At 42.4% G+C, this 26,463-nt stretch overlaps 1 protein-coding gene across 1 annotated transcript; it reads left to right on the top strand.

The window, feature by feature from the left end:
- Window positions 1-5,985: 5,985 nt before the first annotated feature.
- Window positions 5,986-25,723, top strand: MKRN1 (makorin ring finger protein 1). Its single transcript, XM_086611184.1, has 8 exons — window positions 5,986-6,161; window positions 13,823-13,951; window positions 15,589-15,827; window positions 21,345-21,571; window positions 22,068-22,282; window positions 22,996-23,106; window positions 23,558-23,696; window positions 24,135-25,723. Exons 1-8 carry the CDS (start codon window positions 5,986-5,988, stop codon window positions 24,345-24,347), a joined length of 1,449 nt encoding a protein of 482 aa, XP_086467310.1. The 3' UTR covers window positions 24,348-25,723.
- Window positions 25,724-26,463: the final 740 nt, after the last annotated feature.

The raw sequence follows: 26,463 nt of genomic DNA, 5'->3' as shown, positions 1-26,463 counted from the left end.
CTGCTCGAGTTGTGCTCTGAATTTTAACAACCCTCCAAACTCTGAGGCGCAGGAGCCAGGAGTGCCCAAGCTGTGCTGGCTGGTGGATGAAAACCAGCTGGTCACCACCTGAAACCCAATCGGGATTAGCTGATGTTCGCTGGAAACTCAGCCAACACTCAGCCTCAGCTGGCTGAAAGATTTTTGAAGCTTGGCAAGTTTTGCAGCAAGACCCATCCGACCTTTCGCCTCGTAACAAAACTCTGCAGATTCCTCATGCAAATTTCAGGCAGCTCTAGCACAGACCAGCTTTCCTCCCTCCTCCAAACCATCCCTGCTCGCCCCCCCTTGTCATCGATCCGGCACATCTGACCTCATGGAGCAATGGCCTGGCGTGTCTCTTACCTCTGGGTGTCCGTCTGCCGTAGGGAGGCTGGGTGGGCACTGGAGCGGTGCCTGGGCAGCCCTGGGAGAAGGCAGGAGGGGGGGCTGGCCGGCGCTCCTGGCTGGGAGAACCCATTTATTATTAACCACAGGCACAGCTGAGCTCTGCAACTTCTCGCTGCATGGGGTGCAGGAGGCCATTTCACGACAGGGCGAGGAAAGCTTCTGTGATTATTTTTGTTCATACGGTGCCAGATTTTCCCCTCACTCTTTAAAGGACTTTTCTCATTTTTCAGATTCCTTTACTGTTAGACTTTTTTTTTTTGTGTTGGTGAATTCACTGCTGGCTAAAACAGTGCCTCTGCAGACTGAGTCCCTTTGTACTTTTTTCTAAAAAGCAGAGGAATTGCATTCATACCTCCCCCACAACTTCACTAAACAGCTGTTAAGCTCTTTCTTCTCAGGGTAAGAGCTCTACCGAGCTCTTGGCCTCCCCACTCCGGTGAGGAACGCTGTAGGTCTAAAGACGGTTATGGCGATACTCCATACGATGTGGACACCTGGCTACGCCGAGAACACAAGCTGGGTTCACCAAGGAAAACTATCCTAGCCTCCTACTGTAAAGACAACCTATTCTAGTACTTCTAGGGTGGCTTTGAACAAAGACTTTGGAATTAATAAATCTTTATCCCCCTCATAAAGAAGCCATAATACTTTGAGATCTAATGCACTGATATTACGCATGTTTTGATTTTACATTCTGCAGAAAATACGAGAGGTCAGAGTTAAATGGCTGCCCATGAAGGAATTGATTTATGGGAGAAAAGGCAGACATGATTCTGTGCAACTTCCGTGCATAACATAAAACTAGCTGAAGTAATTGCCAGTGTATCGCTGAAGTAATCAGTGTCAGGGAACTGATTTTACTGCAATCCATTAATCAGGAAATTGTAAAACATAGGTTGTTAAAGCAGTAGTTGCACTTTACACTTGTTCCTTTCAAAAGAAGTTTCCTGCAACTTTTGTTTAACTTGGCAACCATGAATATCGTCTTATTTTCTACATCCTTCCAATCTTTTCAACTAAACACATTCAAGGAAACTTCAAACAAAGCTTGCTAAGTTACAAAGACAATCTGCCTCTGACTTCTGCTACGTGGTCTGCAGGGAATTTAATTGCAAGAAGGATAGATTGCATCCTCAGAAACCATAAATGGATGCTGAAGATTTTGTGAATGGTATCTATTTCCTGGGGGGATGGGTAGCCAGATGTATTGGAAAGAAAATGTGCAGGTAAAATTACATTTTTGAAAAATATACACACATTATAATGTCATCATTTTACTCTCAATTACATCTGTTTGGAAAGACTGCAGTACTGCTGGAACCTACCTGGGCTATCACATTTTTGGCATGCTACAGGGCAAGACAATTTAGTAATCAAGTCAGTTACTCAGTTTCAAACTCTCAAGATCGTCCCAATGTGATAAATGAGTTGGTCCCAAACAGGATTCCAATCAAAGTTTACAATTTATTAGGTGAATGAGAAGCAAGCAAACAGCGCTGGGTGCGCTGGGGAGTCTCCACTCCACCAAAACGCACACCCGCCGTAGCAGTTTTTCTTGTATTTATACAGACACACTCATAACCCCCCCCAAAAAGGTCAGTCTCTCGAAGGAGATCATTTCCATAGTCCCTGCCTCAGGATCCGCCTCAGGCTCCTCCTTGACACGCCTTCTGGTGGTCATGGGCAGGGGTCTTCAGGATGAAGGCCGGAGGTCTTCCTCACGTGGGCAGGGGTCTTCAGGATGAAGGCCGGAGGTCTTCCTCACTGTGCACTTTTCACCTCTTCCCTAAAATTCCTGATTTGGCTGCGTTCGCAGAGCCAAACCGGTTCCAGCCTAGCCTGTCCTTGAGTGGACATCTGGTGGTCTCCTATCTGTCACTGTCTGAAGACAAATGTTAGTTCTTGTTAGTCCTTATCTTGCCCACATGGGCTAGTTTTTGTTTCCCTTCCTCCCTACAGATGTGTGGGTCATGAGATACAACTTTGCTGGCATTTGCCTATCTCTCTCACCAGCCTCCTTCCTGGGCAGCCAGCAGGGACTATGACTTCACAACTTAATAAAGGCAAGCAATAATTCATACAACAGTTAATGTAGCAGTTAGTATTTAATATTTAAACAATAACTTGTTAGTAATTAATATTTAAACAATAATATATATCCTCTTATGTGATTTTATGTCTATTCCTATATTTCCTCTATCAGTTCCCCCTTTTTATTAAATCAAGTAAATTCTTTTACTTGCGTAAGTTTCCTGATTGATTGAAGACACCCTCTTAAACATGCACCAAACCCATATATACAGCAGTGTTAGTAACAATACTAAAGCAGCTGTAGCTATTAACAGCATTATAACAGGATGTTCTAAATGACTGAAAAATCCTCAAGTGGAAGGTGACCATCTAAAGAGTGCTTCCCAGCATCTATGCTCTCCATCCTTTTCTACTCTTTTTACAATTTCCTGTTATCTCGTTTTGCATCATGATGAACTGTCACCAGAGTTCTCTGCTCTGTAGTGACAGAGCATTCTGTGTATCACTCTGGTGGTTAGCAGCATCATGAGGCATTTCGCAGGTTTACGGGTTTTTTTGCATTTCACAGAGATCTTAAACTAAGATAATCACTTATCTTGAATAGGTGCACCCTACTCCTCACCACCTATTTGCACACCCATTGTCCCATATTGACACGAATCAAATGAACACTTCCCACACCAATATGATCTTAGACAGTAAGTACCCAGTTCAGTCTGCTGTATCAGATGAAGTTGGAGGTAAGAGCATGTTGCATTGTTTGCCATTTTTCTCCTTGAAACAAATGGAAAACTAGCCTGTTGGACTTTTAGCTCAGCTTTCCTATATGAACCTGCAGGTCTCCGAGACGAAAGAGGGCCTCTCCAGCAGCTCTCCAAGGGCACTCCTCCAGTGTTGTGCATATCCCAGGTTTTAGATTTGTCTTCTGGGTTTATTACAATGAAAAGAAGAGCTTATATGAGCCATTTTCAAGGGCTAACCCCATCCTTTGCTCTACTAGAGAAGCCACTGAGGTTTGCTGAACCAGGAAGAGAATCAGCCAGTTTGACACCGGCTGGCCCCTGAGAGGCAGGCTGGCTGCAGTTCCAGCATGTTTCTGAAATGGCATGTATGTCTGATGATGGCAGAGGGGCAAGGTGGCAGGACCACAGTGCGTAGGTGACTGGGAGAAGAGAAAGCTCCGGAGAACTGCTGGAGACAGTTTTTGTAGGAAACCGTGGGGGCTGTGTGTAACTCGCTCCTCCGCTTGCAGCAGCATTAGCTGGCTTTCCAGTCCTGCCTGCAGGGAGCTTGCTGCTGGGACATCCCCCTCCGGGCCTCAGAAGTAGAGGTTAATATTAAACAGGTTGCTGGGTAAAATGAGAGCGGCTGGGAACAAAGAAAGCTCAATGGCAAATTCCTCCTGCCTGCTGGGAGCTGGGCCCTCGGGCCACCCTTGCATTGTCCCTGTCTGTGAGTGACTCCCACCCGAGTTACCATCTCCTCTGAAACATTTTCTCTCTCAGGGGTGTCAGGGGAAATGAGGAGCTACACATTAATTTTGTCACACTGGCACATCTGCCTTGGGACGGTATTTTCCTCTGCCTGTGTACCTGATTTGCAGGAATGCAAGCTGGAATGCACTTATTGGTGTCTCTCTGTTGTGAAGCTTGCTTCTAGGCTGCCAGTATCCAAGAGATGTACTAGGGATGTGCAGAATCACACGGAACACACTTATTTAACCATTTATTTACTTCATTTACATTTATTTACTTTGTGCGAACTATGGTGCCTGGAACTGGCTGTCTTGCCAGGGCTGCTGTGTAAGGCAACAATCTAACCAGTGCGAAGGCCTGATGAAGTCGCTTTTTAGTGATTTAACCTGTCTTTAAAGGCTTACATCCTTGCACTTTTATCAGGAAATCTTCATGATTGTTCTAATGGTTCCAAAATAACTTTCCAGATTATTTTAATGGCTTGCTCATAAAGTATTTGATTAACTTCTTTTTTCCCTAATATGAAGTATTTTTTTCTCCAGCTGTTTCTAGCAGAATGTAAGGCTGAACGTAGAAAGCCTGTGCGGTTTTTGAACTTATGTTTCAGTGTCGAACATTGTATGAAAAATGCTCTGTGATGGAATCGGGTGTGGAAAATAAGTTGCTTCTTATTAATATGAACTTTTAAAAAAAAGTCTTCCTGATTCTAGCAGCTGTTTTCCACCGAACATCCTGGCTTTCTCATAACAGAGATTTGTGGAACTGAATTTACAAACTATCTGGCACTGATCACTGTGCTGGAGATCTTAGGAGGGAGGAATCTGCTGCTCATGACTATCAACGCTGCATAGTGAACCCGGATTAAGGTCTTCATCTGGTGCCAGCTCCTTATCTTGGGTGAAGGTCAGTCTTACACAACCGACCACGTTCATTCCCAAGAACTAAACATCTCTGTGCCCAAACCTCTGTCCCCTGAAGTTCTGTGAAGTTCAGCTTTTGCCAGTCTTTTTTTCCCGATGCATACCTTCACCTTGGCTTGTTAAAATCTGTACGTCCACTTCACCACCTTTTAATTTAGACTTCTGTTTGCCCAGGTTATGGCTCTGGATACTCCAGAAGATGCCAGAAGGTGCATTCACATTACCTCATTCTTCAGGTCATTTGAGGGCACTTAAATAATCGTTTCAAGGCAACCTGAAAACAAATTGACCTCTCCAGTGCAGTTCCTAAAGTCCTGCCGTCCCGGGATGGTGTCCTACTGCCTACTTTTAGAACAAAGGCTTAACATCGGTATTTTCTGAAGCGACTGATGGCTTAGATACGTTTGAGTTTTTAATGTATTTTCAAATAGATATGCAAAATACCAGTAACATCGCACTGATAGGCTTCTCTTTTCACCTTGCCCCTGCATTCCCGCTTGTCGCCCTGCCTTACCGGGCCGCGCCCAGTGCTTGGCTTAAGGCTTTCGGCAGTGGGAAGGCAAGGACACGACGCAGATCACGCCAACAGTTTCACAACCATGATTTATTACGGCAGGAGGACGGGATGTTTCTCACCCCAAATTAGCAGCGCTACGGTCGCTGGTGGCCTCGTGCCAGTCCTTGGCCTGGGCCTTGGGGGCACCGCTGGCTCGTTTCCCCGCCCCCTCCGCAGCCGGCGCCACGTTGCCGTTACGTTTCCTTCCCTCGGGGCCGAGGCCCGTTTCCCGCCGCGGACCGAGCCGGCCCACCCAGCTTCCGAAGGCCCCGCCCCATCAGCCGAGCGCTGCCGCTCCTCACGGCTGACCGGGGCGGAGCAGCCTCTGCCAACCGAAGAGATTCGAACCCGCCACCGCAGGTTCGAACGCGCCGTTAAACCGCTGAGGCCCCGCGGCGCCACCGCCCGGCGGCGCCCCCCGCCCCGTCCAGCGCGTTCCCGCCCCGCCCCTCGGCCAATCGGAGGCGCCGTTCGGCAGCGGGGGCGGGGCAGAGCTGGTGCCCGCCTCAGCCGCCCCGCCGGAAGGATGTCCTCCCGGAAGTTCCGGCGCTGCCGCTGTGTGGGATAAACAGTAATGGCGGAGGCGGTGGCTCTGGGAACAACGGCGGGCGCCGCGTCGGCCGCGGCCCTGGGAACATCTGCCGCTGCGGCCGCGGGAGCGGCGGCCGCCGCGGCCTTCGACTTCGCAGCCGTGCCGCCACCCGTCGTGGGGCCGGGAGGAGGCGGCTGGACCAAGCAGGTCACTTGCAGGTACGCGCCGTCCTTAGCAGGGGAGGCGGTCGCCCTTCACCCTCCCCCCTCCCCCCCCCCCCCCCCCCGCCTTGCACCGCGGCCTTTTCTCTCGGCGCCGCTTCCCTCTCCTCCCCTCCCCCCCCGGTCACGTACGCGCAGCGCGCGGCCGCAGCGCCCCCGCCCCGCCCGGCGCCCGGAGGGAGGGAGGGACGGAGGGAGGGAGAGAGGCCTGCGGCAAACTGCGCAGCTGGCCAGGCCGGGCCGGGCCGCGCCGCGCCCTGCGGCGGCTCCGGGCGGAAACGGGCCGCGGCGGCGGGGCTTGTGGGGGATGTAGTGCAGCAGGAGCGGCAGCGGCGGCGGCGGACCGTGGCCGGAAGTACCGGCCGGCGCCGGGCGCGCGCGGGGCCCGGCCCGCTGGAGCCGGAGCCGCGGGCGGGGGCGGTGCGGGCTGCGGCCTTTCTTCTGCCCTTGCCTCATGGGAGGGTGTTCCCTGCGGTTCCGCCGCGCAAATGGCGGGTGGCTGTCGTCCCCTTGCCATGCGGTGGGGTTGGGGAGCGGGATTGGAAGTGTTGCGGGCTCCTGGTGAAATGCCACGGGCAACTATTTATTGTGTGAAAATATGCTCGTAGTCATCGGTGTGAAGGAGACTGTAGAACGGAAGTCCTGTAACCGCCTTCCAGAAAATGCGATGAAGCAGGAAATAAGAAATTACTTAAGTTCTTGTCCGTTTGAAAAAAAAATACTTAAAAACGGAAATGAATTCGACATTGATGTAGCAAGAATTATTTATTATACCGGAGACTGCAAAACGTAATGAATGCTGCTGTTTGTGTGACGTTAAGATTCTGTATGCTGCGTCATTTTCCACGGGTGTTTTCCTTTAAAGTGTATTTCCGAGGAATCTTTTGTATGGAATTATGCAAATCATACTGCATGTTGTAAAGCTTGCCGGGTGGACTATTTTTAAACTTAAACTGCTGGCCTATTTGTAGACTGAAAAGAATATAAAACAGTTTCTGTGAATATAGGAATATATTAGTTTATATGAAAGCAAGTGGTAATAAATTAGCATCAAGGAAGATCTCCTGATTTTTTTTTTACTTTTTTTTTTATTAAATAAAATTATAAATTACTTTTGACCTGAATATGTTTCTGGACAAATGCATTCCAAGTCACTTGGAAGCAAAAAAAAAAAAAAGCATCCCTTGGGCAAAAAAGAAGTGGCTCTAAATCTTAGCGTGAGATCTGCTTTTTTTTCTGCATGTTTTTCCATTTGTGCCAATTGCAGATTCAAATAGCAGTATTAAGAGCCCTCGCTTAGCTTTCACAGGGGAGCTTGCTTGCTGAGTCTCTTTTTTTGTGCTGTTAGGTGTGCCCTGCAGTATTTAAAGCACTCCTGTTAGCTATTGATCACTGTTTATTTTGGTTAATGCACCGTTAACGTGTCCATTCGAGAAGCACTGTTTCTCGGCTCTCCCTGAGTACTTCTGCATACAGAGAGTTTTGCCGGGTTAATATTTGATGCGCAGCGGTTAAACGTAGGCCAGTGATGAGGAAATGCCCGGGAATGATGCTTAGCTCAGCTTTTAAGTGGGATGTGGGGGTATAGGTTAGTGCTCCCTCTATGTAGATTGCCTTGTTATTTCCGAAGATCGAAAGGTTCCATTAAGTGAAATGGATTGGTGAGAGATACATACATATGTATATTTTTCTCAGGTAACAGACACAATTAATCAATTTAAGAGAGTGACTGCCCTAGTATAGAAGCAGTCAGGTTCATCATTGTCATGCAGTGCAGTGAGTCTGTCTAATGAGTATATTTATTTGCAAACACTCAGGACTAGTGGCAAGTTAAGGCTACTCATCTGTAACATGTGAGTGTAAACTGAAGTGAGGTCTCAGCTTTCGACGTAACGAACCGACCTGTTCTTTGTTCTTTTTGATTAATCCTTCCAGTTACCCCATTGCTTGCTTGCTCCTTTACTTGTTTATTTCTGATAGGCCATTCAAGTTGTACACAGACTAGCTTTCCTCGGACTTGAAGGTGAAATTAACAATTTCGACTTAACCTTCTGGGAATGTGTGATAAGAATTTTGTTTTTCTAAGTTTGGTTTCAATAGGATGCATTCATATTCAAGAAAATATATTTCTTACTATTAAGTCTTGATTTAGCTTCATAAAAGAGCTTGAGGATTTAACTGTGAGATGAAGGGATTGAATTTCAAAATGCAGGTTTTTAATATAGTAGGTTGAGCAGTTTATGTTTTGAGTATCACTGCACAATTCTATTTGTGTATAGGCTTTATTTACTTGAATCATCATATGGATGACAGTAAATGCTGCCTGAAAAACTTCTGGGAGATAGTAGTCTCTTCAGTATAAGTACTTTGCACTTCCTGGCTGATGAAGTAATACTGCTGTTTTATCAGAACTGGAAGTTTTAGAATTGGTGGAATAACTTCTTGCTGCTCCTTTTGAATACCTGATATGATAAATTGGTTGGCCAATGAGTTTTATTATGCCCCTGTGATATCCTTAGGATGAACGATTGATATCTCAGAGAGAGACACAATGGCTAAGATGAAGGACTTTAGTGTATCCTAGATACCTAGTTTGCAGACGTTATCCTTCTGCTTTTCTTGCAGCTAAAGTTTAGAAGTCTCGGGGTGAAATGTAGGAATTAATCATGTTCCTTGAGAGATGTTGAAAAATAATTTTCTTACATTGCTTCTATGATTTAACAGTTTTCAAGGCTTTTGTGGTGTGTAATAATTTATAATATTTTAATCTGGAATAAACTTCAGGGGAGTAAAACCATATTTCATAACTACTTTTTATATACTATTCTGATCCTTTTGTCACTGATATGTTTGAAATAAGAAAAACAATGGTGGTCCTTACGAAGCTTCTCTGTCCTTCCAATTTCAGATGGATATGTGGTTTTATTGAGCAATGGTATAGCCTGTTTTTTTCCCAAAGACTTGACGCTGTTAGCTCCAAGCTGACCTAAATAGATTACGTTTCACTTGTTTGTTTAATAACTGAACATAAATAAAACTCTTAAGAATTAATTGGTGTGTTTTGAGAGCTGTCTTACATGTTTGTATCTTTGCTGTTCTTTCTAAATACCTAGATAAGGTATTTATCTGTCTTTTAATGTGAAGAGTCTGCATCCGTAAAGTATGCCTCCTTAATTCAGTGCAACACTAGTGATAAGATGTGGAGCGCAAACCTTAATAGCCTGCTTGTATTACTCCTTTCTTAGCTGCCCTGTTCTGGATCCCCCCACTAGCTTCTTGCTGAAGAAGGTTGTGGAGGAGAAGAGACGAGGAGATAAATGCTATTAATACCTACTCTTTTTTTTTCTTTTCCTCTTAAGGTTGCTAACTCATGTAGAATTTCATCAGCCGCTCACATGGCTGAACGCCCACATGCTGTGCTAGCACAGCACGCCTGGCCTCAGCCCCACTACCTTCTTCCCTGGGAATTCCCAGTCTCTGTATGGCACCTGAAGAAGCTAATGAATGCGGTTGGCTGTTCCCTGAAGTTCCCTGTCTGCCAGTCATGGCAATTTTTGAAGGAGGCCTGTTGCTGGGTGTGACCTTCTAATTCAGCAAAACCAGTAGTTTAATAAACAAAATGGGGTTACCTGAAAGCAACATTAAGTGGACCTCAAGTAAAGAACAAACCACAGCAGAATAAGCAAACCCATTGTAAGCTTCAGAAGCTGTGAAAAGCAGTATTGCGCGTTGATTTCACTAATAGGATTACAGAGGTAGAGACTTAATATACGTAAGGAAGCATGTGAAAGAAGCTGGTATGTGTTCAGGATTTTAGGCTGCAGTTACATGTGTTTAACACTGCATTGTCTTTTTGATAAAGGTGTTGCAAATTCTTTTTTTCTAGCTTATGGCAAGCAATAGAAGTAATATTCTAGCAGTGGAAAACAAAATCTTCAGTAGATTATTACATTTAAAGCATCATGGAAGTCAAGGTCGTTGAAACCCAGATAAACTTGAAAAGTATTCTAGTAAATTAATTGTAACACTTGTAACACCTGACCTCTCTACAGTGATTGGAGTTCCAGGGAGTTGGAGACATGGTTAGCTTTATGGCCTTGGACAAGTGTTTTCTCTGTACGTTTCCAAAAAATGCTGACCGGATCTTGACTACAACTTGAGCCTTCTGGATGTGCAGAGCCTGATTTCCACGACCTTTTTTTAAGTACCCTGTGAAAATCAGGATATGCTATTTTGATCAAGGAATCCATAACTAGACATGAGTTGAAATGTTTTTCAGCGATAAAATGCCAGTGCAGACAATTACTACTTCTGGGTGGTTGTTCCGTGGGTTGATATCACTCATGCTTCGTACGGTCGTGCAATGAACTGAACTGGGGAGATGATCTGGGTTTGGACCCTGATGACTTCTCTGGTCTGGTTCCCCATGAAGACTCACCAAATTATACTAGTATATCTGAATAGGAAAGATAGAGAGCACTGCTGCCAGAATAAGTGCTTTTTGGATGATAGCATCACAGGCACTCAGAGAAAATCCAGTTATATGCTTGTCTTGACCTAGTTTTGCTCTTTCAGATGAGATTTTATGTATTCTCTGAGTACTTGACAGAATGCAAATTTCAGATATCCTTCTATGTGTTACTGAGTGAAGCAGGTAACTAATTTATTTCCGTTTTAAGGATCCTTTTTTCCTGTAACCAGAAACAAGAGGCTAGTATTGCTGTTGTGTGAAGTTACAGTTAAATTTAATACTTCATGTGTGTAAAGATGCTCTGCCACAGAAGTTTTGTTACCTTTCACCAAAAATAATGCATTCTGTGAATTTTTTGATGTGACTAGACCATATTTTAGCTAAACACTGCAATTTGGTATGTAAAATGTAAAATCCTTCATGACCTTAAAGTAAAAAAATCTTACCTCTTGGCAGGAGTGGAGGAGGAACCTGGTGTAATCCTTAGAGAAATACATTTTTCTCTCCTCCCACTCCAGCATTCTTGTTCAGATGATGCTGAGTTTGCTGCGTAGGATTGCAGGCCTTTAAAAGTGGTGTGTGAATTAAATTGAGCTTGTGAGTGTTTCAGGTTTGGCTTTTTTCCCTTTCCAGCCTACCATTTTGATGTAACAGATTATGACAGCTTTCAGAATTATGCAGAACCTGTGTTTGCAGAGGATTTTCTAACATAAGCTGAGAAAGAAGGAAGGAGACTTGGAGCTCTGTTTCCTCTCTAACAAGCAGTGGGAGAGCCTAATTTTGAGGCTTATGTCTTTCGGATAAGTTATGCTGACCAATACTTTCTAACAGAAATCCTCACTTCAGGCTGGTGCCTCTCTCTCAGTCACTTCAGTCAGCTGTAGCCGTGTCTCAACACTTTGTTGGCTTAAGTAGCAGTGGGGCTGGGCAGTGATCTGATCCGGATTAAAAATAACCGTGAGGGCAGCAAAAGGCACGTCAGGGTACATCTGAAACCATGCGTCGCCTGAGTCAGCGGGCGGCTGTGAAACTCTGTGCCCCAACACATGGGGGAAGAAATGCTCTGTAGAAATAAGCGAAGGGTGGAGAAAACAGTTGGTAAAGAACAAACCTTTAACAACGTAGATTATTTTTTACCCTGTTGATGTGACTTCTGTTTCTTAAAAGCAAGCCAGAAATTCCAGTTACGTTCTGGTTCCACGAGCTCGTGGGTTGTTGGGTTTTTTTGGCTTCGAGGTGGATTGGTTTGTGTGAGTGGGTTGTGGTGTTGTGTAGGTGGATGTTGTGTTTTTTGGTGGTGGTTTGTTTTTTTCTTGCTCACAGTGGAGAGTGCCGCTTACGGAGCATGAAGGTTTTCTTGTTTTTTTGCAACACTCTATTCCTGGTGTGTGCTGGCATAGCTGTTAGTGCAGCCACCTGGCAAACCTGATGAGGGTACTCATCTCTCCAGGGAGAATAACCTGCAGAGCTTCATCTTAGTCTTATACCACTTATTTTTATGTAGGACCATGTTTCTTATCTGGTTACTATGTGGCTGCAGCGTACAGATTGGTGATTGTTCTGAGTGTGAATTACAGCCTGATGGCAAGTGGCACCTGGTGGTTTATAAAACTACTTTAGATATTTTTTTGTTGTTTTTCATAGCACCTTGAAAACACTACTGGTTTTGTGCATGGAGGGTTGTCAGGCCTCTCAAGACTCACCTCAGTTTTTAATATATCCCTAGTACTAGATTACAAATGTAGCTCATTTGTCATTTCTCTGTTCACCTTGATTTATCTGACTTCTTAAAAATATAGCAGGCTAAGTACCAATGCAGAAGTTCATGCAGTTCAGCAACTTGACACCTTCTGAGTTGAGGAACGTCCACCTGAATGTGATGTTTTGTGAAGAGCTATGCTAAGCTTAGTTTGGGCTCCTGAAAGATGATCCTTCTGTCTCTTGTGCTGGCTGTTCTGCTGTGTGGCTGCATGGTCAGCTGGTTGGAGGACCTGGCTCTGCTGGCTGCTTAACTGTGGTAGTACCAGCACAAAGCAGTGGAGGTGTGCAACAGGAGGAGGGCAGGACTGCCCCTTTCAGCAGCAAGATGGGCTTAGAAGGGTATAATCTGCTTCTCAGTTTTCCCTCAAGTGGGTTTTGTATGAGACCTAAACTGTTAACAAATTTTCTTGTTTACCAGGTCTTGATGTTTCCAGTCAGTTCAGAGTTTGCAGCTTGGTATCTGGGGGCTAATGCTTCTCTTTCTAAACTGAAGTGTTAGTAAACGTTTTGATTTATTCAGTTCTTACATTGGGTGGATTTTTTTCTTTTCCTTTTTTCTTGGCTAATACTTCTATGTGGATCAGAAAAGATGTATTTAAACATGTGTTTTCAGTTGTGGTTTTGATGTGAACATGCTGAGTCTGAATAGTTACAGTGCCTTAAATTTTAAGAAGCTTGTGTCTTCTAGGTTGCAATTTAAAACAAATTGAAAATGACTATTCAGTTTTCTTGAATAGCTGAATTTGAGGATGCTCAATTAAACTTCCGTTGTTTGATGTGCTAAAACTTAGTAAACTGTCCTCAAAAACTTTGAAACCATACAATTCTTTCAAGACAGGCAGCACAGTATTGAAGCAGGGTGCTTCTACTGATTACTTGGCTCCTGTAGCAAAAACTGATGTGTATGTTCTGTCAGATATAATTATCCATCACAAATGTGTGTTGTATTCTTGGAGAGGAAATTACTTCTGATTGAATTATTTACAAATTCAAAAGAGATTTAAGCCCTCAGGAAACTTGTTTAGGGTGTGACTGATTTTGATTTTCAGATTCACTGGTGGGCTTCTGTAAGATTTTTGTCGATGTCAGAACACAGGAGCTACAAGTAAAACTTTGTCCCTCTCTGCTGCTTTGTCCAAGACTCTTTCCTCTGTCATAGCCCAGGATAAGATTTACCTTGGATGTTTTTGTCAGGCTTTTGTAAGTGTAAGTCCCTAAACATGCAGTGCAGTTCACTGGAATAGCTAAGGCTTCGTCTTTTCTCAGATGTTCTTATTTGTATGTTTATAGTGGGATGTAGTCCCATGAGTCATTAGTGGTGTTCTGAATTCAGCATACCTAGATTTATAAAATAACTCATCATCCAAATACTTTGTTTACAGCTTCAGTGTGTCTCCTTAATTAATGGTGATCTTCTGCCTTACAGATACTTCATGCATGGAGTCTGCAAGGAAGGAGACAACTGTCGCTACTCCCACGACCTCTCCACTAGTCAGTCTGCCATGGTGTGCAGGTATTATCAGCGAGGGTGCTGTGCTTATGGAGATCGTTGCAGGTAAAGAAATGCCATTGACAATCCTGTAGGAGAGAATTTCACTCTTGAGTCCTTGAGTAGAGAGCTCACAGAAAGGCAATATATCTTAAAGTGTTTTCTCCTTTCATTGCAACTGCAGAAATTTATAAAAATAGCTTCTTTCCACAAACTACCTTCTTTTGATAAATTCTATAGTGTTTGCTTTCCTATGGAAATAAATAAGCAAAGGCAAGGCAAGAAGAGGACTGGTTTTTGTTAAAGTAGTAGTTGTCAGGGTGTGGGTTTTTTTGTTTGCTCATTAATAACGTGAGTAGATGAATTAATTGAACTCTGAGACTATATTCAGACTAGCTGAACTGGTAGAACTGAGTTACACTTGGTAAGTGATCATAAAAATCTGAACAGGTAAGTATCTTTTTATTTTCCCATTGTGTCTTCAGGAATTGCTACTCTGACACTTGAACTGCTATTTTGGAAAAGTAACTGGAGTGTAGTCATGGAGGTTCTAAAATGTTGCCTGCACAAAATGGCCTTACGTTATGAAAACATAGTATGGCTTAACCTGTTACCTCTGAAATTATTGAAAAGAAAAAAAAGTGTGAAGAAAGGAAATGGATGCTTTCCTAGTGTAGCAAAGCTCTACAAAGGCTTGGGGTTGTTTGTGTCATCTGAAGTTCCATTTGTTAAAATGTATCACGAGTTTTAATGGTCTGTCTCCTTGCAGCTCTAATGCATGATTAAATACATGCATCATGACTTCTATGGGAGTTCATGGTTAGCTTTACTTTCATGTTTAATGGGTGGTTACTATGTATAAGATAAAAAAGCCTCTTAATAAGGCTGCAGGCCTTCTGTCTGCTAGTGTTGCTTTCTTGATCATGTACATCTGTGGTCTCCAAACTCTTGATTATGCACCCCATCAATGAAAAATTTGAGCACCCCTCCAATATATATATATTTATTTATAGATTATATTTATTTATAGATTACATCTTATAACATTTTGTATTATTTATAGATTACATTTTGTATTATTTATAGATTACATATATCGTCTACTGTACTAATGCATTATGTACATTATAAAACATACACAAAAATCAGAATTTAAAAAAAGATGTAATAAACAATATTTTATAAATATTTTAACAGTCCAAAACCATTTTTGCTCCCACTAAAAGCCTTATTAGTAGTAATATTTTTTTTTTACTCATGGTAATGTTGATTGAATATGTATGCTTCGTTATTTTTTAAAATCTTAGTTTAACATTTTGTCATATGATGATTTGAAGATCTCGTTCCAAGCTCAGTTTATTTCAGTACTTAGTTTTAATGGCTGTCATAGCTGAAAAAGATCTTTCACAAAGATATGTGAATCGAAAAGGAACAAGTGTGTTGACTTCACTGTTACTAATACTGCTCCATTTTCTCCGAAGTCATGGACTGCCTTCTGTTTCCTTAAGCATTGCTGACAGATGATACAAGCGGAAGCAGGTCTCTATAAAAGGGTCATCAGTGGCTTTCTCTTCCAAGCCATTTTTAGGTCCTTCTTCAGAACAGCGTGTTTAATCTTAATCAATGTATTTCGAATCCTTTAGGCTTTTTTTGTTGAGGTGTTTTTTTGTGAAGAGTTGACATGATATGTTTTAACTTTTTAGATATGAACATACCAAGCCACTGAAAGAGGAGGAACTGACTGATGTGCTGACCGATATGAATCCAGATGAAAAAATTTATCCCTCAGTATCCTCAGACTTTGCATCACTCCCTGAAACAGTTGAAGAAATTATTGCTGAGATAGAAGATGAAAATTTAGATCTGGCAGCTGCAGGAGTAGGTGCTGAAGACTGGGCGAATGCTGTAGAGTTTGTCCCTGGGCAGCCGTACTGTGGACGTGGTAAGCTGATCATGGGATAACAGTAAATCTGTCATGGCTCAAAAATTTTTATGTAGTGCATTTATTTTAATGCTTTCGATTTTGTTGAGTACAGCTGTTCTTATTTATTAACCACTTCAAGTGGTCTGTCCTGAAGTTAGGCTTGAATTTTCTGATGTGAATAGTCAGACCGTTCCACATCAGTTACTCCTGCTGTGTCCTGATGTTCTGAAACCAGGTATACTTAAAGAAGGTCTGCGTAACTGGCTTCCTCTTGTTATGGTCTGATTTGGGGAATCTCCTTTGAAGTTTAGTTTGCATACGTGATGGGGGAAGAATATACTGTTGGTGCAATTAATATCACTACTCTGGAAAGATAATCTGCTGCCTTTTGGGGTTGTGTTTTTTTGTTTTGGGGGTTGTTGGGTTGGGTTTTTTTAAAATCTTTTAAAGGTTTTCCAGTGGAGCTGCAGATTCCTGTGGAATCAATTGAAGCCTAGTGCTTGCTTTCACGAATCCCGTGGCAATTCAGACCAGAGGCTGAAAATCATTTATCCTAGTTACCTTCCTGAGACTTGACTTCCTAATACTGTGATAGCTTATGTTGAGAATGAGGTTGAAGAGGCTCATCATATGAGACCAGACTATTTAATTAACATACTTGTCATCTGCTTTCCCTGCAGAAAGATAGCACAAAAACTTAAAATTTAGGTGAAAAGCAGGCCAAGTGTGTTTACTTTAGCATAATTTCTCATATTTGGCTCTCTAAAACTGAAGGCTTATGGCCATGAGTACTCAAATAATTGTTTGGATCCAAAGTGGACACCTTATGTCCAGAAGAGTTTGAAGTTTTGTCATACAGTGCTCAGATTATACTTCTTTGTCTCCACAGAACTACTCAGATTCTTGGATCTGAAAGAGGAATTACCTTCTCAATGTTACAGGGTGCTACTGGAGCCTGCTCTGATCTGATTTGAGAAGGGTGAAGAGGAAGGGAATGGTTGAACAACATTAACATTTTGCTAATGTTGTTGAGAAGTTTGATTATGGAATTGTTTGGTATATCGGTGACTTGAGTATACTCCAAAGGAACAAAAACTTGTCTTCTACTTGTTAATATGTCACTTTACTGTCATAAAAGATATGGCTTCTGTGTTCTTTGAGACAAAGGGTCCCTTTTTTAATCTTTTCATCAAAATAGAATCATTTAGATTGGATGAGGCCTCTAGATTTCATCTGGTTCATTTCCTGCTCAAAGCAAGGTCAGCTACATCAAATTGCCAGGGGCTTTGTTTAGTTGAATCTCTGTCCTCAGAGATGTTCAAAATGCCATAACCTCTGGGCAACCTTTGGAGTGTCTGACTTCTTTCACAAGGAAAAACTCTTTCCTATCATGTAATTGGATTTTTCCTTGCCTCAGCTTGCCTTCTGTCTCTTGTTCCGTGCACATCTGAGAAGAGTCTGGCTCTGTGGGGTTTTTTGCTGTACTTTTCCATTAAGCAGTTGAAGGTAACAATAAGATTGCTTTGTAAGCTGAACAAGTCCGGTTTCCTCAGTCTCTTTTCATGGGCTTCAGGCCCCTTTAACGGCTGTGTGGCCTTCCACTGGAATAAATTCATTGCTAGTTTGAACAGCCAGAGATCTTTTAAATACACCTACTCCTTATAGGAGATATGGTGCTTTCTCCTGAATTCCTGAGGTGTAAGAGCATTTCATTATACCTTTAACTCACTTAGTTTTACTGAAGCATTAAACTCCTTTTCTAGGAGCTCAGGCTCATTTTTCATGAAAACTTGTGGCTGCCATGGATTAAGTTAAATAACATTCTGTTTTCTGAATCTTGTTCCAAATTCTCTGTTTTGCATCCTTTGAACTTTGTTGTATTTTAATGTAGAAACATACTTAGTTGTTTCTGTTCTGAACAGTGCTACATGATGCTAATTCTCATGGTGACTTCTTAAAAGCTGCGTTTTAAAAACTTTGCTTTTCTGAAGCCTTTTTCTTTATTAAGCTATAAAAATGAAGAATCTCACTGTAGTGATCAGGAAGATGTGTGCAGTGTGTTCCACAGTGTGTACTTTAAAGCCTTACAGGTTATTCTGGAGAAACATAAGGGTACTGGAGACTTTAAAATGGAACCTATTTCTCAAGAGTAGCTAGAAGCCTTTGTGCTTTCAGTTATCTTACAAATGCTGAAGATTCAGCGTTGGCAGTTTAACCATGCGTAGCTTGGACTACAATGCTTATCTTTTGCTGTGCGACGACGCTTTGCTAATGCAGATGATTCTCTGATTTGAGACTAAACCTGATACCTTGAAGATGACCTCAGGGCCTAGCAAAGGAAATAGTGATGATTCTTCAGAGAATCACCTGTTTGAAGTACGGATGCACCACACTTCTGTATTTATTCTGCTGCTACTGCTACTAGATGTTCTGGAATAATTGAGAGAGAGTAAAAAGGCAGAAATACCGGAAACACTCTGAATTGGATTTCCTGCTGCTACAAGATGAACATATTTGATGTTACAAAGTGTGTCCTAGAGTGAAATCAGGTGGTGTATGAATCGAAGGTAATGAACTAGCTTTTTCACTCGTATGGATTTAACCGTGTTGACTGTGAAATGAGCAGTGAGAAGATAGGGATTGGGTCCACCTGCTGGAGAATCGTGGTCTTGAAAACACCAGACAGAATTGTAGTGTTACTCTGTGAGGGATGTTGGATTCAGAACTACTGAGGCAATAGTCTTGTGAGTTTCCCTAATTTTGCTTTCAAAGAGGAGGCAAAACTGTAGCAGATACAGTGCAGTAGGTACAGGAGATACGCATGCAGGGCTTTAGGTTATGGAAGCTGAGATATTCAGAAGTGGAAATACTGATTTAATTTTTGTTTTGTAGAAACACAGCTCTTGCTGAGGGGAAGTTCCAGGACAGCACAGAAGACTGGAACTGGAAAACTAATGTCACTTTTAGCATGTTTTTCCCTCTCCCACCCTCTCATACTGTAGAAGTACCCAGAGCCATTATTGAAGACTGACGTTCATAGATCTGTGTCTTGTCTAGATGTCTAGTGACTAAGAACTGGTTGTACTTTTTTGTGCGAGGATAGTATTGTGGACTGGGCTGGGATTTAGTAGCTGTACTGTGCTTGTTGACTTAAGTAGTTGTTGGTGGTGGTTTGTTTGCTTTAAGTAACAACTCTAGACTTTTTTTGTGCCAAGATGTGACGCTCTGCTCTCTCCTGTGGACCAGCATAGTAAATAAATGGGTTTCTAAGTCAGTCTCTGGAGAGGTAAGACTTCAAAGCCTTTATTCTCAAAGAACCTCAAGTAATAAGTGTTTGGTTTTGTTTTCTTATCTTTTTTAATGAATGAAACCCTTACTGAATAAAGTTTTGATAAAAGATATCCTTGAGAGGAGTGCAGGTGACTCTGGAACATTTTTCTGTGAAGAGAAGCTTCAAATGTGCCTCTCCCTTCAAAGTATCCATTTTCCAGGGATATAGAATTGCCTTAAGCAAAGATCATCTGGCCAGTCCCATTGAAAGAAGTACCATATAACTCAGTTCTTTTGAAACTCAGCTGCATTTGTCTGTTTAGTAGGCTTCTGCCCATCCATACTACAATCTGCTAAAGTCTCCTTCCTCAGTAAGTGTCAGACAAGATGTCAGAATTCACATGGATCAACTAGGTAAAAAAATCTGTAACAACATTAACTAGAAAAAGCACTGGCAAAAATGACAGTCGATAGAATAGAAACTGACTGGTAGTTGTGATAGTATTTTTTTTGTTACTTCTTTTGGAAGTGGAGACAATGGATTTCAAACTGTGGGGAGGAGATTTCAGTTAATAAGTACAGATTTTCATATTATGTTCACCTCCTCAGAAGAGTAGGTAGAGCCCAGTATGTGGTTAAGTGTTAACTTTTCTCGGTGTCAGTCCACTAGAACTCGTGGGGAAGAAGAGGTCATGAGGATTTTTTTGTTTGGGTATCTCTTACTGAAAAATGAGCAGGTTGGTGGTTGACTTGTTACTCGGTTTTTCAGTTGCTTTTGAAAAGTATGTTTTGAGCAGACAGACTGATCCAAGATCAGTGCCAGCGACCTCGAAAGTCAGAGGTGATTCAAGAAGCAGGGTGGAATTTTTTGAGAGCTAATATTTTCTTGTGCCAATCTTCAATATTTGTTTATTCCCCAATACTGTGAGCTCTTGGGGATCTGCTTTTGCTTTATTTGTCCAAAAGCTGACACTGATGCGTGCTTATTGTGTCTCTTTGCACCATGAGGATATAAACTGTGTGAGCATGCAGCCTCTGATTCTTTTTGAGGAGGAGTCTGTCCTTTACTCTTACTCATCCAAGTACACCTTTGATAGTTTTTGCTTACTTCTTCAAATCTAGTGCTTGAACAGCTTATAAAAGTTAGACTTTCTTATAGATTAGATGACTTTTGTTCTTGTAAAGGCTCCTGGTTATGTAAACAAAGTCCAGTTGCTGTTTTTCCCGGTGCTTGTTCTGAATATAGTAATGCTTCATTGTTCTCCTGTATTTGTTATATCTTCTGTTTCAAACTGAGTGCTTTTGTTTTGTAACTTAGTTTGTCATCCTACTTACGATCTCAAAAGGCTGTTTGGCTTGTGGTGACGCAGACAAGCATATGTTCAAGAGGTACAGGGAGAAGTGTTAAGCAGAAGCTGTCTAAATGGGAAAGAGAAATGATACAGATTTCAGTTCAATCTGGAATTAAGTAAGGGAATTTACTTAGTCAGGATTTTGCAAAACTCATGGCTAGCTTAGAATGCAATGAAAATACCCTGAATTTCAGTTTCTTAAAGCAAGGTTGACGTGTCTGACTGATAGACTGGATATCTGTTTAGGATAGGGTTTTTGGCAAACATCTTGGGATAGAGTTAGTTTGAGAGGTGTGGACACAGCTTTTGTGTCATTCATACAGATGCAGAGGAGTCTAGAAGTGAGCGTCTGTTGTTTGTTCTGAACAACAACATGCTAATTAACCTGCACGTAAGGAACTGCTGGTGTGGTGTTTCCATACTAGTGTTTTATTATGCTGGATACACCTTTATTGCTTCAGCTATGTAATTTCTGGGAAAAAGCCTGCTAACTTTAGCTGATGTGGAATTGATTCTCAAAGCATTGAGAGATTTGTAACCTTATTTAATTGTTGCTGAACCAGAGTCTGTACAAAAATGTAGTTAAGCTGCTGAGGACTAGTGAGATTTTTCTAGTGTGGACTTGGCCTGTAAATGGATCTGAGTCTGACCACTGAAACCTTGATTGCTTCAGTCTTGTCTGAGTTGAAGGATGAAGAAATTAGTCATGCTTCCTTGAGCGGGAAAATAACTGTTAGTTCAGGTTGAAGATATGTGAAACTTGAACTGAAATGAACTTTGGTTGTTTTTATTATTCTCTTTGGATAACTTGAGCAGGGTTACCCAAAGAGTACTTGGTGTTAAAACAATGTATTCTCACTCCAAGTGCTCTAAATCTGAATGTATTGCTTACTGTCCTTAATTTTGTTCCCAGCTGCTCCTTCCTGTGCTGAAGCACCCTTGCAGGAAATGGTCATTGAGGAAGAATATGAAAAACAGCAAGCAGACGTGGAGATAAAGAAGGAGCTGTGCCCCTACGCTGCAGTAGGAGAATGTCGTTATGGAGAAAACTGCGTGTATATCCATGGGGATGTGTGTGATATGTGTGGACTGCAGGTCTTGCACCCAATTGATGCTGCACAGAGATCCCAGCACATAAAGGTAAGCAAACAACTGTCTCGCGTTAAACAGCTTTAAGTTATTGCTTCCTAGCTCCCCGCAATCACTTGTCTCTAATTCCCTTTCATTTGAAGGTGCATGCATGCAGGTCAGGCAGTGAATGAAATTCCTGTTGTAAACGGGACTATTTCCTGTCAGGGCCATATTCAAAAGCAGCTGCGTTTCCTTATCTGTGCTGGGAGAGCAGTCTGCTTAAAGATACTAAATCTTTGTTCTTTGCCTAGTAAAACTGGATGGTCTTTTAGATTGCCTTTCTCATTTGTAAAAGCAGTGTCTGAAGAAAGGAATTTGAACTCTGAATTGATTGTTCCCTGTTACCTGAGCAAATTTTTTTTTTTTAGGATAAAGATTTTTCAGCTTAATTATACTCCATTCGTTATGCAAAACAGCAGGGTAAAATTGAGCTTAAAAACCTGCTGAAGAGTTCACCAGATGACCAGTTGTCTCTGTAGTCGTTTTCTTTGTCTCTCCTTTTCAGTCTTGCATTGAAGCTCACGAGAAGGACATGGAGCTTTCATTTGCCGTCCAGCGTAGTAAAGACATGGTGTGCGGGATATGCATGGAGGTGGTGTATGAGAAAGCTAATCCTAGTGAGCGCCGCTTTGGGATCCTCTCCAACTGCAGCCACACTTACTGTCTCAAGTGCATCCGCAAGTGGAGGAGTGCTAAACAATTTGAGAGCAAGATTATAAAGTGAGGCACTTTCCCGTTTCGATTGTGCGTTGTTACTATGGAAGAACTTAGTAACTTGTGACAACTTGCAACAGACTTCCAGATGCAGACTGCACAGAGACTGCATTTAATGCATACTAACTTTAGCTGGGAAGTGACATAATTGTTAGGGATAACATTTACACTCTGATTTGGTTAATATGGTTTAAGTTTGCGAAACTCATTTAACGGTAGAAAATAACTGTCACTTATTTAGTAGTGTGTTGTCCAATGGTTACTGTTTATGTCTTGGACACCCAGCCAGGAATCTGAAAACAGATTAACCAGTTCAGAATGTATGCTGCTTGACGCATTACCGCCCTAGTTCATTAATCAGTTGACAAAACATTTCCCTATTTAAAGGCTGTTCTAAAAAAAAAAAACAAAGTTCTAATCAAATAAATACAGAAATCAAACCAAAATAAATTTATTTAATTCTAAAGAAAAAGGAGTCTGTGTGAAGTGTTTTTTCAAGCTCTTCTGAGACAAGCTGACCAGCTGCCTTTGCCATTGAGCTCTTGAAGAAGAGAGTTTAGGTTATCTTCATGTGTAAGAGAATCTAGATTGAAAAGCTCATACAGCAAGTGTGCGGGTACAGTACATCTTTAAAGATGGATATATGCCATGACTTGTTATATAGGGGAGAGAGCGCCCTGTAATGTGGAATTTTGCAGCACAGTCTGTTCATTCCCCAGGTCCTGCCCAGAATGTCGGATCACATCTAACTTTGTCATTCCAAGTGAGTACTGGGTGGAAGAGAAGGAAGAGAAGCAGAAACTCATTCAGAAATACAAGGAGGCAATGAGGTATGAGCACTGCAGCCTTTTGTCAGATTGAGACTGCAGAGACAAAGACACACCTGGAGAAGAAGGGTGTTTATGTAAAGCCCTGTCACACCACCTTTCCACCACCATGTGTGAAGTGCGTCCTTACCTATCTGCCCAGAGATGCATGCAGCCGCAGTCGCCAAGTTATTCCTGTGTTCTTTGACCTCAGTCTTTCCCTTCTGGACACAAAACGCTGGTGGTGTAGCTATGAGGTAGTAGGAGCTTGTGCACTGCGAGCCACCAGTGTCCGTATGCATGCATCGACCCACACACACTGTGTAACGCGTTATTTCTGCGTGTAGGGGTTATACTGACAAAACACCTTCAGCTCCAAACGGTGCCTGAGATCCTTTTGGACTACAGGTAAATGCACTTCTGAAGTCCGGTTGGGGTCTGCTGTGAGTAAGGGTTGCGATATTTTCCTTTCCAGCAACAAGCCATGCAGGTACTTTGACGAAGGCCGTGGGAGCTGTCCGTTTGGAGGGAACTGTTTTTACAAACATGCATATCCTGATGGCCGCCGAGAGGAGCCACAGAGACCCAAAGTGGGAACATCAAGTAGATACCGGGTCAGTGCTGCTGCTTTTTGTCCTTTCTATACCGAGACAGTGCAAGAGAGGTGTGTGTTAAATCAGCTGCCTTGAGAAGAGGACAGGGAAAAATGTTGACTGTTTCCCCCCCGCCCCCCCCACTTCTGATAAACTTCTCTAATGACAAACTGAAGGAAACAATAGTCTAAAGTTTGTGAATGCTGGAGGCCCAGATGGAGAGAGTGAATTTTAAAAACTTTCCTAGTACACCAACATACTGAAGTAGGAATGTTGGGCAGCATTAGTAGAGGTGTGCAAGGGTAAATTCTACCAGAGGTCCGTATCTCTCTGAACGAGAAAATAATGGTTTCTTGCACGTCAGAAAGTATGCCAGGGGCTGAACCTTGTCAGCCTCTGGAAAGACTCCTACCTTGTATTGCTTGGTCACCTGGGGAAATACTTGTGTTCCACTTGCAGGCCCAACGGAGGAATCGGTTCTGGGAGTTCATCGAGGAGCGAGAGAACGGTGATCCGTTCGAGACCGACGAGGACGAGGTGGTGACCTTTGAGCTTGGTGAGATGTTGCTTATGCTGTTGGCAGCAGGAGGTGACGATGAGCTAACGGATTCTGAGGATGAGTGGGACTTGTTTCATGATGAGCTGGAAGATTACTATGACTTGGATCTATAGCACCTGTCAGTGGAGTGTGGACTGTCGTCTTGGCTTCAGGCAGTAGCTATTACCTGTGGTGTTGTGGCAGTGCCTGTGTTTCTCCTAGGCAGGCCGATCAATTCCAGGTGCTGTTGTAATAACTTTTACCCAGGGTCTGTCTCTTCCTATCCCTTCCCACCCTAGGAGTGTTGTTTTTCCTCTGTTCAAACAAATAACAAGAAATAAATCTTTAAAATGTTAGTTTTTGTAAAAATGAATTAACTGTCAAACAGTTAGCTTAGGTTTGTTGCTTCATCTGTGTACCCAACAGAGTTCACCCAGTTCCAGGGTTAAAGTGTTTACAGGACTTCCACACTCATTTTGAAGAGCCCAGATACAAAAATGAGCAGTGGCCATGCAGTGGGGATGTAAATTGGCTGATGGCCTTTTTTCTGTCTTTGTACCAATATTTCTGACTGCAGGCCAGATACTAATACTCTTTCTGGCGTCAGCTCCGTTCCAGCCCCCTCATGTACACGTCTTCATTTGTGACTTTGGTCTCTTGTTTACTTGCACATTACTATTACTACTGTGTAACCAGAACCAGGTGTGAACGTTCTGGGTTTTTACTGTGTTTAGCATGAAAGGAAAATGTCTTTGTGAAAGGAGAACTCTCTATGTGTATATACAGATAAGTGTAGAGTTGGACCTCAAGGATGGGGAGACTCTGTAAGTTAAAAGTAACAAAACCATCTTTCATCCCCTCTTGGTGCATGAAGTCTAGCCTCCAATTGGACATGAAACTGGTTTAGTGGTCTGAGCCTAGTCTGTGGCAGTGATCTTAACTATTGCTTAACTTAATAGACAGCGCTCCCTAACACACCAGCTCTCTTTCACATGTAGGATTTAGGGTTGTCCAGGAGCAGAAGTCCGGTTAGCCAAGGTGGGGTCAGAGGAACACCAGAGAGGCCCCTTTAGCTTCATTGCTCTGTAAGTTTTAGAACTTGGTGTAACCACTTAAGCTGTGAGCTTCGCTAGGAAATCGCTGTGCCTCTCAGCTGGTTCAAGGTACACGTGCCTCTTGGCATCTGAGTTGGGCAGGTTGCCTGGTAAAGCTGCTCAAGCTTATGTGAGTTACTGCTTACAAAGGCAGTTGTGCAGTTTCTGGCTGTAATTTGCATTCAGAAGTTACTTTGCCACCAAAGCCCCAGCACAGGAATTTTAACCTTGCATTACATTATTGCTGTTTTTTATTGACTCGTGGATGCCCCGTGATCTGTTCTCCTGCTGCTCTTGTCCCCTAGACTGCCTCTCCTTTCACTTTTAAATGGAATGAGAAATTGTTCTGAGGTCTATAACATTGTTTTGCAGCTGCCTTTTGTAAGAAGCACTTTTCCCAAATAAAAAAAAAAAAAACAAAACAAAAAACCTAAACAAGAAGTCTGTCTGTTCTTTCAAGTTTGAAGCTTCTGTGTTTCAGCTTGCTTGATTATTTGTTTGTGTGTGTTTCTGTAAACACAAAGGCATTTATGTCATTTATTCTTAACTCCTGCAGAATCGTTTTACACTGAACATGGAATTTTAACTTGGTTATAACCTTTCCAATAAAGAGCCTGTAACATAAAGAACACATTTTGAAAAGACAGCTGAGCCAATGGAACTGTTGAAGGAATATATGGGCCATTAGTGGGAACAGACGTGCCTTGCTTTCTCAGAAGTTCTGCACTAGGGTATTAATTTTATTTGTCCTGAACAAATTGCCGTACATGTTCTGTTGATAGTTTCCTGTTGTAATGCTATTTGGACAGCAAGTCCAAGCATTGCCACAGGCCGTTTCCTGAGAATCCACATGCTTCTTTAAGCCTGTGTGTGTTCAGAAAGAAGCATTCTTTTGCAGAAGAACATAAAGTTGGAAGTAAACTACTAGAAACGTATTCAGATGCTGAGGGATATGACTGAGAAAAGTTTAATTGAACAGTCTAAATTCTTTGGTTTGGTTGTTGTTTTTTGTTTGTTCAGAAGGAAGGAGCAGAGGGAGAAAAGGATTTGAACTTACCTTGTACAAGTGACATTTAAAATTCAGATAGGGAGAAACAGGAAAAAATGAAAGGCTTTGAAGTAGAACTAGCGTTTCTTCCTCTACATAGTTACTGTA

The sequence above is a fragment of the Tauraco erythrolophus genome, chromosome 4 (assembly GCF_009769465.1).
Source record: "Tauraco erythrolophus isolate bTauEry1 chromosome 4, bTauEry1.pri, whole genome shotgun sequence".
Taxonomy (NCBI): Eukaryota; Metazoa; Chordata; class Aves; order Musophagiformes; family Musophagidae; genus Tauraco; species Tauraco erythrolophus.
This window is presented reverse-complemented; position numbering and strand designations above follow the sequence as displayed.

Coding starts and splice junctions, on each gene's coding strand:
- MKRN1 (XM_086611184.1), top strand. CDS start 5,986: ATGGCGGAGGCGGTGGCTCTGGGAACAACGGCGGGCGCCGCGTCGGCC. Junction 13,952..15,588: donor GCTTATGGAGATCGTTGCAG/GTAAAGAAATGC, acceptor TTAACTTTTTAG/ATATGAACATACCAAGCCAC. Junction 23,697..24,134: donor GAACATCAAGTAGATACCGG/GTCAGTGCTGCT, acceptor TTCCACTTGCAG/GCCCAACGGAGGAATCGGTT.